The following is an 11896-nucleotide window of genomic DNA, read 5'->3' on the forward strand; positions in this document are numbered from 1 at the left end:
CTAGCAGATTTTTCCCGAGTCTGAAGTGGCTGCGTTTGACACCACGTTGGGCATCAAGTTCAAGATTGCCACCATCTGCTCGTACACGGTAAACAAAATGGCACCGCTGAGGACCGTACGACTAAGACGCATGGTGGTCCCTTTCCAGAAGCCTAGAACACCGCTATCGAAGTACACATCTTTGATGGCCGCCTTGGTGCTGCTCCCCTTGGCAGTCTGTGATCGGGTCTTGACCACATCAAAAGGCTGTGTGGCTAGCGTGGTCGCGAGTCCAGCCGCCGCCCCCGTTACGAAGTCGAGACCGGGACCTTGTTTAATGTCATGCCTTCGATACATGTCCTTCATGATGTTGTACGACCCGAGGCGAAACGCTGTTGTGCCTGTTTGCTTCAGAGTTGTTCCCACATACCCTCTATAGAGTCCGACAAATCCTGACTCCCGGAAAATGAGTCGAATCGCATGAAGTGTTGATTGAAACCGATGGGAGGATCGCGCGTCGTCAATAAGAGCAGTTTTGATACGCTCGCTCGGAGTAACAATGACAGTGCTAGCAATGATGCCGGAAGCGACCCCGGCCATCATGTTGCCTGCTGCGCCTAGGGATCCCGTTGTCGGATCGGCAAATTTGTGCTTAATGCTGTCGAATGCCAGGAATCTGATAGCATCCTTGCCGATGGAGCCCTACAGCCGGCAGTCAGTAAGAAGCCACATGAGTGTACGGGTGAAAAAGCGGCTCTAGGCAATACTGACCACGACAAGAGAACTGCACCCCTTATATATAGACCTAAAACCCTCGCCTCTAACAATCTCTCGAAGTATCCGGAAAGGATTGGACGTAAGCTTTACGGAGGACAATCCATTGCGTAATTGAACTCTGGTCTTTGCAAATTCGAATGGGTACTAAGAAACGGTCAACCTGGATGGCTCTCCGAACCGATACGGCCAGCGTTACTGTCATAGCTGCTTCAACACCACCAGCAGTTCCCCCAGCGATAATTGCCACCACAAATCCTGGTTTGTCTTCTGATATAGTCATAGTCCTCAAACAGCGGGAGGCGCTTGTCGATGGACAAGGTAGAGTTACCGGACAATCTCAGATTATGTACTTCAACAACATTGGCTCGTCAATTGTTGTATTCCGATCTGCGAAACGGTATTTGTTGACAGGTACGCTGCTCACCAGCAAGGTCCTCTAGCGATTAGTCTCTAGGAGATTCAAAAGGTCCCTGGTAGCGCGAGGCTGTTCAGCATATGAATAAAGTAATGTGGTGCACTACCCAGTCCCCCAGTGGTACGGTCTGCGCAGCTAGTGGCCATGATCATGCACTCAACATGCCTTCACAGTCTAATGCTATCTATTTCTTAGAATGGAAACAATATCTTCATCCTGCCGCGGCCAGGGGCGTGGGAAACAATCTCTAGACACCGCAGCCTGTGCAAAGGGAACTCTGCTGCCAGTGGAGCTCAACGTGATTGGCGGACTCGCACATTCCGAGTGTCAAAAAACTTTAGATGACAGCCACAAAGGTGGCGCTTCATGTGCCGGCAAGACGACTCCAGGCAATGAACGTGGATCTCATATTGTGGTTATCGTTTTCTCTACCGCGGCATGTATCGATCCGAACTGGTCCAATACCGATAGCCGAAGTCGCCCTTCCGGACTTTTGGTGATTATGGACACTATGCGCAAGCGGTGTCTTGAACCATATCCTCGCATTTCGCCCACAATGCTACAGAGTCTTGGTCTTTGGGAGGGAGATTGATTGATCAATCACCAGCTCGACCTGCACATTCATTCTCTTCTATGAGACTCGACTCGAGACACTCTCAATATGCGACAGATATCCGACTTCGATGTGGTGGTTGTTGGCGGAGGAAATGCCGCTCTCTGTGCTGCTATCAGTGCAAGTGAAGCTGGGGTTCGTGTAGCCATCCTCGAAGCCGCGAGCTTGACCGAACGTGGAGGCAATAGTCGCTTCGCAGGGGCTGTCTTTCGGGTCTGTCATGAAGGAATGAAAGACATTAAGGAACTTTTATGTGACGAAGCCATGTACCAAAGTGAAAAGGTCGACTTAGGACCGTATACAAGTCAAGAGTACGTGGAAGAGTTGCTGAGGGTCACACGGGGCCGATCCGACCAGGAGCTCATGAAAGTCCTTTTGGAACAAGGCTATGATACATGCAGATGGATGAAAGACGTCTGCGGCGTGCATTGGCAACTGACCTTGCATAAGTTTTTCAACGAAGACAGGCTGAAGTCGATCAAGGGCAAGATAGATATACCGCCCTCCGTGGGCTTCATGGCGAAAGGCGAAGGCGTCGGTCTAATCAGCGACCTCTATGCAACGGTAGACTCCAGGCCGAACATCACTGTTTTCTACGATATGCCGGCGATCGAAATTCTCATGGATGGCAACACCACGTATGGAGTCCGCGCCCGACATGAAGGCTCTAACGTGGACTTCTCCGGGCAGGTCATCCTCGCCTCTGGCGGGTTCGAAGCCAATCCGCGACTTCGGCGCCAGTTCTTGGGCGAGGGCTGGGACTTGGTGGTGGTACGCGGCAGCCGCTTCAACACCGGTGTGATGCTCGAGAAAGCAATTGCTGCAGGTGCACAGTCTTTTGGCCACTGGGGTGGTGCTCATGCTTCGCCGCAAGACGTCAACGCTCCAAGAGTTGGCGACCTGCGAGTCACAGATAAGATGTCTCGATACTCTTATCCCTACGGTATCAGCGTCAACGTTCTTGGGAAACGTTTCATGGACGAAGGAGAAGCGCATTTCGGCTTGACTTACGCCAAAACTGGATGGGCAATCGGCGCACAGCCGGAGGCGAGAGCCTTCCAAATTTTCGACCAGAAGTCCAAGGATTTGCTTGAGCCCCGCTATGCGACTGGTACTCCTGTTGTTGCCGACACGTTGGAAGGACTTGCGAAGAAGCTTGGGATCAATGTTGCCAACTTCCTCCAGACGTGCAAGGAGTACAATGCGGCCTGCAACCCGACCAATGAATTCGATCCGCTCAAGCTCGACGGCAATTGCACGCAGGGAGATTTTTATCCTCCTAAGTCCAACTGGGCGTTGCCGCTGGATAAGCCACCATATTTTTGTTACCAGGTCACCGTTGGCATCACCTTCACATATGGTGGTATCAAGACCGACACCCAAGCGCGCGCTCTCGATAATACAAACCGTGTCATGCCAGGCTTGTGGGTGGTTGGTGAGATGCAAGCAGGCCTATTCTACCACAACTACACGGTGGGTGCAGGTCTTGTAAAGGGATCGGTCTTCGGTAGGATAGCAGGGACGGCAGCGGCTGCCAGAGCCAAGGCAGAGGTCGGAAAACAAGGTCAAGAAGGCCGAGGGACTACGGCAACCAACGGGCCAACAGCAGATGAGTTGAGGTCGATGCTGTAGCTTGGATAGTTTTTGAACAACTAGAATAGGATATGTGCAATTGCAATCAATGAGCGCCTGCAACAGGTCGACTTGTGATCGGTTTCTTTCTATGCCCCGAGCACACACAAATGGACCAATTCTCCTTTCGGTATAGTGATTCCGCTCTGGACATTGACTTAGTCTATATGGTCAATGCGAAGTTCCACCGGAGGAGCCTAGCGGAGACCTAACGGGCATAATTCTCGATTTGCGCTTGAGAAGGTAAGTAGACGAGCCCTCCCAAATCCTACCTTGAACTGTGGCCGACTTCAAGGGGTGAGAGGACATTGACCATGTTGTCAGCTCTATTCTAAACATTGCTTATCACGCCTTCCATGGTTTTCCGCGCTGCGCAGCAAGAACACTCTTCAGATGGCTGAGATCGGTTTCCGGTCTCGGGCTTGGGTCATATTTCGAGCCTTGTTTGTCCCAGCCCTCCTCCACGACTCGTTCTTCAAGTATGGTCTTGAGCACACATGTGCCGCCAGTATATTCCTTGCCTTCGATCATCCTCAGCATCATATCTGCTATAGTGCCCGGCATCATCAACTTTCGTTCCGAATACCGAGTTGCTTCCACAATGTGGTCGTCACGATCCTCCCACAGATTGCTCTTCACTGTACCAGGCATGACGCAGACGACCCGAACTCCTTCGTCGAGGTCGGCCTGGGCCATGGACTTTGCGAAGCCGAGAACACCATGCTTCGTGGCCGCATACAGAGGGATGAAGTAGTTGGCTCGAATTCCTGCCGTGGACGATACGAGACACACGACCCCTTTTTTGTTGGTGGACAACAGCGCCTCAAAGGCAAGGCGGGTGAGTTTTATCGGGTGATTTAAGTTGATCTGGACGGTCCTGTACCAGTCATCCTCCGTGTCATCCCAGAAGTTCGACCAGGAGGGGTCAAGGACACCGGCAACCGGGGCATAGATATCGGGAGCTTCACCGAACGCTGTGACGCTTGTGGTGACCAGATTCCGCAAAGAGGTCCAGTTTGTTACGTCGCAATGTTCGAAAACCACTTCAGATTTGTCCTGTGCTGCCACGTACTTCTCAGCCACTGACGTGAGCTTCAAGTCACCGATGATGACTCTGGCGCCCCGCTGATGACAGAGACTTGCAAACGCAAACCCGATACCGCTGCCGCCGCCAGTTACAAGAACAATCTTGGACTTGATGGGAAATGCCCCAACAGGGCCGTACGTTGACATTATGAGCTGCTTAAGCGCTGATTGAAGTGGCCTCAGCTACTATCTCTTTCATATATAATATTTGCCTCTAACAGAACGTCTTCGGACCTGAGACGAGACACTAAAGTATGTCGTGCTCGGTGGTACATATTTTTGTCGTGAGGAGAGCCTCTCGTCTGTCTCCAAACGTTGACCGTCATCACCGGCCTATGACTCTCCGTTGACATGGCGCCTCGGTATCTCGGCAAGAGTAGTGTCATGCGGACCAGCACCTGCCGGTGGAAGCAAGGGTTACAGCCGACGAGCTACTGTGGTCACAGAAGTTGGGTGCTGACAATGAAGGTTAGGGAAAGAACTTGTGGTGTCCAGCCTTGGGGCGGATACATTGGCGAAGGAGGCTGGTTTTGTTTGATTCCATGGCTTGAGAAGATGCCATCTGTCGTGTTTAACGCCAGAAGACTTCTCCACGCATCAGCATTCGCGCAGTTCTGTGCAAGACAGCACTTTCCACCTGACCATTACGCATCTGAGCGCCGACTTCTACCTTACCGGAGGGGTGGCCCACCGAAATTATTCCTGACGATCGAGTACTATCTCTCAACGAGTATGGCAGAGTCCCTGGGATGTTACATGCCACCCCCAAGTTGAGAGCAATGGTTAAAGGTATGGCTCGATGTGTCTGTCCCATAGACAAGACTCTCGCAACGAGGTCGACGTCCTTTGATGTCGGCTGAGGCGTCGCAACGAGAACCATTTTGGGGATACTGTCCACCTTTGGATCTAAACCCATCATGCGTGCTCCTTCTCTGCGAATTGCATCCAACAGATCCATCTTGCCAATATTTCCATCCAGTTGATCGGGCGATATGTTGGCATCGATCCCTGCATCTGAAGCCTGAAGGATGACGGCTGGGTTTGCCACGTCGACCAGTGAAACTCGCAAAGTGAGCGGAGCCCGGTCTTCCTGGTTGTGCGGCAGAGTCAAGAGATCAACAGGGTTCCCCGTAGGTAAGCTCCTGGCCGTCTTAGAACCTCCCGGGCTCACAAAGGACAACGTGATCCGTGAGCCCGTACCGGGCACACCGTCAATGGAATAGGTCCCTTCAGGGTTGAATCTCAGTTTAGCACCGTGGTTAACTGCAAATCGGGAGTGAATTATCTTGTTGGTGTTGGTGTTGAATATTCGAACGGTGACTGTTCGCTCAGAGCCTTCCACATCGCTCTCAACGGCAGGGTCAATGAGTCCTTCATCAAGGGCAAAGGGGCCAACTGCCGCAGTCATGTTGCCACAGGTGCCAGCGAGATCCATCTTGCCGTCCTTGATACCCATCTGGATGAATGTGTAGTCGACGTCTGCATCTGGCCGCAGGGATGGCTCGATTATGCAGGCTTTGCTCAAAGACGAGACTCCTCCGCCCATGCCGTTGAGCTGGCGTCCATAGGGGTCCGGCGACCCCAAAGCTCCCGCAAGTAAGGGTTGCCAGTCTTCTTCATCTGCAGGGAGATGGTGTCGCTGGATCATTAATGCTTTGGAGGTGCCTCCCCGGTAGAACGTGGCTGGAAGAGATGGTACAGTGTCGTAGGAACCCATAGCGAGGAAACGCTCGTGTGACTAAGCAAGGCTGGGTGATATCGAGCATCAGGACAGGAGTTTACCTCAGCTGCTCGAATCTATTAAAGTCGCAAGGAGCCTGCTGTGCTTCAAAATTAGAAAACGATCTGTTTTACAGGTGGCATCGGACTGAAATCAGCCGCGCTACATGACTGAGGATTCGGCGAGTCCCACTCCGGTTCTAGAAAGCAAGCTTCTCGCAAGTGGGATAGCCGGGCGAAATTCAGCTCGTGGCTTTCGCTCTCTGGGTGTGAGTTGTGCTCTGAAAAGGGAAAAGTCTATTAGAGGATCGCGGACGTTTGAATGATAATGTGTTCGAGAAATAACTTGTTTCGAACCCTAGAGCTTTATGGTGAAAGGATCCCCCACGTCGTCACTCAGATCTATCATGACGTTCTTGAGGCGAGTATACTCCAATAAAGCTTCCGTTCCTCGCTCCTTGCCGTAGCCACTCTGTCCAAAACCACCAAATGGAGCCATGGCTGCGCTGGATCTATAGGTGTTGACCCAGACCTGTCCAGCATTCAGGCGACTGGCCATTATGTGAGCACGGCGAACGTTAGATGTCCAGACTCCTGCTGCTAGGCCAAACTTGGTGCCGTTGGCGATCTTGACTGCCTGATCCTCCGTGTGAAACGGTATCAAGGCCAAGACAGGACCAAATACCTCGTTCTGCGCTAAAGCGCTTTTTGGATCAACGTCGCCAAACACAGTAGGGGCTACAAAGAGACCACCCATTTTCTCGCTTGCTGCACGACCTCCAGTAAGCAGCTTAGCTCCATCCTTTTCGGCCTCCTCGATATAGCGATGAATAGCTTCCCACTGGCCCCGGTGAGCAACAGGCCCAAAGTCTGTCGTTATGTCCTGCGGGTCACCAAAGCGTATCGTCTTAATGCGTTCTAATATTCCCTGGAGCACTTTATCGTAGATTGAATGGTGAATGAGAAGTCGTGACCCGGCGATACAAGTCTGCCCCGAGGCTGCAAAGATACCTGCAACGCTGCCTAGAATTGCTCGGTCTAGCTCGGCATCCTCGAGGATGATATTGGCGGACTTGCCTCCTAATTCAAGTGTGATAGGTACGATGTTGTCAGCGGCCTGCTTGGCGATTAATCGACCAACATTCACGCTCCCCGTAAAGCTGATATGTCTAATAGACGAATGTGTCACCAGTGAGTGGCCTATCTCAGCCTTGCCAGCGACCACATTGACAACGCCAGGCGGAAATCCTGCTCGGCTAACAAGTTTGGCGAAGTATAAGGTGCTCGCTGTGGTAAACTCGCTTGGCTTGATAACACAAGTGTTACCAGCAGCGAGGCATGGTGCGAGTTTGTTGGTGAGAATTGCGATAGGGCTATTCCATGGGGTTATAAGCGCACAAACCCCAATAGGCTCGCGCCTAGTGAAGTCAAATGCTTGAGGGTTGTCGAGGGGTTTCGTTTCGCCGACTAACTTGTCTGCCATTCCGGCAAAAAACCGGTAGTTTCGTGCTGAAAAGAACATCTGGCTTTTGGTTTCACGACGGATCTTGCCATTGTCCAACGTTTCAATCTGGGATAAGGCTTCGGCCTCTTCTTCGATGAGGTCTGCAAGCCGGAGCATCAACTTGGCCCGTTGTACACCTGGTACTCCGCTCCAAGGCTCAAACGCGGCCTTGGCGACGTTGACAGCATTTCGGACATCTTGCACTGAAGCCTGGGCTATTCTAGCCCAAGGCTGCTCGGTGTATGGGTTCAGGGCATCCTCGTAAGCAGAGCTGCCTTTGCACTCGGTGCCATTGATGTACAGTTCAAATGTTTGCATTATGCTTAGCGAGACCGTCAAGTGAGCGCACAAAGCTGATTTTCGTGGATGGCTCCAACGTTTTGAATGATATTGACTCCGGCCATGACTGTTGTCTATTGACCATGAGTCCTAATTAGGCCAATTATATCAATCTAATGCCACAATCAGGCTCAATCGCACACTTCAGAGCAAAATCACAGACCTCATGACACGACTGGCTTCTTTGGATCGAATCTGTGGCTCATACGACATCGGCTTCGCGAGATGTGCGGAATGACTCGCTCCGAGAAAGACAGAGGGGGCCACCGAAACGCGGGGCATATATTGCTTAGCCGGCAAGTGTGTTGCCGAGGACATTGAGAGGCCGCAACGATTAACAAATATTCCAAGCCAAAATTGACCAAGTATGTGGAAGCGCTGATATCGAGTGTATACCCTTGAACCATCGTTGAACAATGTCAACGCAATCACGAAAGCGACGATGTGGTCGTCCAGCGGACTTCACATCGATGTTAGGCTGGATGGTCTAGCTTGATAGCCACTCGAAGGCACCCACCGTGACTGAGCTCACTCGTTCGTGGAATGTTCTACTCCGGGAAACAGGAATTGGGAATGACTCAGGACAGCAACTTCGACAGCAACTTCGTACAACAGCAACTTCGGTAGATACTCGGCAAAAACTAACCCCACCTATTTTGTATGGGGATCAATTCTCCTGTGTATAAATCTAGCTCCTTGTGTAATCCTTGACCTCGCCGCCGCCTGACCTCGTCGCCGCCTGTTTATATAGCCAACCTTGGTGTTGATCTCTCAGTTATCCTGTGAATCAGGCAGGAAGCCTTGTTGCCGGGCCTCGACTAGCCTAGTAGTCCGTTTGCGGACTCGTTTACCTCTACCACCACCGATCGCAGGCGGCGCTGTCGATGGTGGTAAGGCCAGTTCAGGAGAGTCCTCAGGCGAAGGACTGCGGCGCGGCCGTGGCCGTTCTGGCGTCTGAGGCACTAGGCGTGTTAGCCTAGTCAAGGTCGATGGCGGAGGGGTCTCTGGCACATCTGCCACCTCTTCCTCCCTAGTGTTTTCTATAGTAATCGGAGGTGGTCGATGTCTCTGTGGTGCCTGAACGACGTTCTGGACACCACTAGGCGTAAATCGAAAGGTGTGCATAAACGCCTCTTGAGGCCTCTTATGCGGCCGATCGAGTGCCTCTTGATAGCGCTGTTCCTGCCTCTCTGCCTGGTGTTGCCTGCGCTCCTGGCGCTCGCCGATCTCGCTAGCGATCAAGGCCCTCTCTGTTATCCTGCCGTGTTCACGTCTCTTTACCCAGGTCCGATTAGGCACAGGATCGGGCGCGCCGATAGGCAGGTTCTGTAGATCGCGGCGTCGTTCACCCAGGCGGATCAAGTCTCGTTCCATCCGTTCCTATAGACGCTCTCGTTACCTATTAAATCGCTCCCTTTCAGTGCTCTTAAGGCCCTCTCGGATCTACTCAATTATCCGCCAATTTATCATCGATTCCGTGACCTCTTACCGTGGGTAAATGTCGATAATCTAGTAGGTTGGAAACTAATTCGTGGAGGTGATTTGCGGCCCGTTTAGCCACCACTGCGGATGAAGGAGTGTCCTTGGGATAGGCTCGCCAGTCTGCTAGGCGCGCGCGAGGTAGTGTCTACAGGGTAGGAGGAACTGTTTCAGCAATAGACAGTTATAGTCGCCTAGGTCAGTATCTGAGGCCATTAGTTCACAGAGACTAGTCCACTCGTTCGTAACCTTTCTGAGGGCATAATCGCTGATAGAGAATCGTAAGTGTTGAAAGATCGCGCCCTAGGCACAGCGTGGATAACTTGCAAGCGAGGAACTGTCCGACTCAGCGATCTCTTTGACAACCCCCCTAACCGTTTGGTAGAGCCGTTTTATCGCTGTCTCAAGGTCCAGTTGGCCGTTAGTTATCTGAGTAACCACGTTGTGGTAGGACTCAGATCGCTGGCTAGATCGATGGCTGAGATTTGGTAGTTCCGCTGTGTGGAACTTGATAACGCGGTCTTCCTTATCACGCCATTCATCGAGATATTTAGGTTCCAGGAGCCGCGATTGTAGGTCGTTCCGTCTAGTCTCAAGTTCCTCTTGAGTGCCTACATTGATATAGGCCTAGGCGAGGTCAGCGAGGCCCTCGACAGTGTCTCTAGCGCTATCGCGATAGCCTTTGATTTGGTCTGTCTTATGACCCATCCTACGGAACTTCGCCTTCATCGCCTCCACAGCGTGCTAGTTACAGATCTGATGTCTGGCAGACGGAAATGACTGAGTAACTGATGAAACGATCGCCTTTGCCTGGTCTAAGATGATAACCGTAGGCGGAATAACGCTCTCTGGTAAGTGTAACTTAAGACACTCCTAAAAGAAGGTATAGGAGGCGTGGTTCTCAGACGGACAGAATAAGAACGCCACAGGAAAGGTCTTGCTATTGTTTAGCACACCAACTACAATAATCATAGGCATTCTCAGCCTATTTATATTGAAGGTTGCATCGATAATGTAGACAGATCCTATAACAAATCGAGAGGTCGCCTTGAGAAGGTCAAGGTGTGAGAACCAGATCTGCACACACTGCCTACTGACTACCATGCCAGTTGCCTCGTCAACTACCTCCTCAAGTCGCGTTTCATATACAAAACCTTCCGCCTGGAGGGCCATAACTAGTCCGTTGATTATCTTCTGATCATCCTTTGAGGCTGGCTGGTATCTGACTGAGTTATAGTACTCCTTAGACGTCAAGACGACACTAAGATCGATTGAATCAAGGATTCTGCGACTTGCAGAGAACTCGATAGTGTTGAGACGATGGGTCCTTGTATGGGCCTTTACGGCCTGAACCTCCTTAAGGCGCGATCTATGCCTAGCGAATATCAAAGGGTTCTCGCTGAGTGTGTGGCCTATATGCTCAAGAGACTTAACAGTAAGGATATAGCCTTTATTTCTACTGCCTCGTTTACTAATGGACTTCTAGGAGACACGGCAGGACCATCGGCACCCAGTGCCACGGATATGCGTAGAATCACGCTTGCGATCTGACACTATTACGCCATCTTCGTTCCGCTCAACTGTCTCCTGGAGACCTCGTGTGTTGCGAGTGCCCTGGCCGTGGTATATACACAGGAAGGAACTGCCAGGATGCTTAGGCGTTCCACCAGAAGACCTGACTATATCAAAGCCCTGGGATAGCGAGTATCCAACGAGGCGTCTATAGCAATCATCAATAGTGTCAAAAGGTTCGTCTGTAACAGGATCGGCAAGGTACGCAGGCGGCAAGGCGTTAACAGCCTTCTCAAGTGGCCTGCGGAGGTGGTCAGGACAGCCTGGCCTGGCGCGCCAGGCTGAAGATTGGGCACTCGCCATTGGTCAGAACATGAGGATCTCAACACCAAGGTTGGCTATATAGAACAGGCGGCGACGAGGTTAGGCGGCAGCGAGGTTAGGTGGCGATATTGACTCAATATTCGATTGTGTGACTTGCAAAAACGAGCGCCATACAAAATAGGTGGGGTTAGTTTTGGCCAAGCATTTAAGCGAAGTTGCTGTTGTACGAAGTTGCTGTCGAAGTTGCTGTCCTGAGTCATTCCCCAGGAATTTATAATGCAAAACGTGGGGCAGTTGAGCTCTTAGACTCGGCTAATTTGCTGCCGAGGACTGGGATTCGACGTAAGATCGATCAGTGGAGCAGATCCTAGTGGGCAGCTAGGAGTTGGCGACACGGGTAGTACGGGAGCTCAGAGTTGGAGAAATTTCAAGAGGGGTTGCCATAGAAGGATCATCTAGGCCTGGATCGTATATGTCGTCCTCGCCCATCACCAAGCATTTGTATAAGCTTACCAAA

At 51.6% G+C, this 11896-nt stretch overlaps 3 protein-coding genes across 3 annotated transcripts; all 3 read right to left on the reverse strand.

Annotated features, from left to right (window-relative positions):
- On the reverse strand, nt 1-1036 carry PV07_04788 (uncharacterized protein; the record flags this gene model as incomplete). The annotated part of the gene is made up of 3 exons (XM_016391633.1): nt 1-681; nt 751-900; nt 953-1036. The coding sequence occupies 3 exons, from the start codon at nt 1034-1036 to the stop codon at nt 1-3; spliced, it is 915 nt and encodes a 304-aa protein (XP_016249152.1).
- Nucleotides 1037-3761: 2725 nt separating this feature from the next.
- On the reverse strand, nt 3762-6219 carry PV07_04789 (uncharacterized protein; the record flags this gene model as incomplete). The annotated part of the gene is made up of 2 exons (XM_016391634.1): nt 3762-4666; nt 5259-6219. 2 exons carry the CDS (start codon nt 6217-6219, stop codon nt 3762-3764), a joined length of 1866 nt encoding a protein of 621 aa, XP_016249153.1.
- A 2616-nt stretch (nt 6220-8835) lies between these two features.
- Nucleotides 8836-9438, reverse strand: PV07_04790 (uncharacterized protein; the record flags this gene model as incomplete). The annotated part of the gene is made up of 1 exon (XM_016391635.1): nt 8836-9438. One exon carries the CDS (start codon nt 9436-9438, stop codon nt 8836-8838), a length of 603 nt encoding a protein of 200 aa, XP_016249154.1.
- Nucleotides 9439-11896: the final 2458 nt, after the last annotated feature.

The sequence above is a fragment of the Cladophialophora immunda genome (genome assembly GCF_000835495.1).
Source record: "Cladophialophora immunda strain CBS 83496 unplaced genomic scaffold supercont1.3, whole genome shotgun sequence".
In the NCBI taxonomy this organism is placed as follows: Eukaryota; Fungi; Ascomycota; class Eurotiomycetes; order Chaetothyriales; family Herpotrichiellaceae; genus Cladophialophora; species Cladophialophora immunda.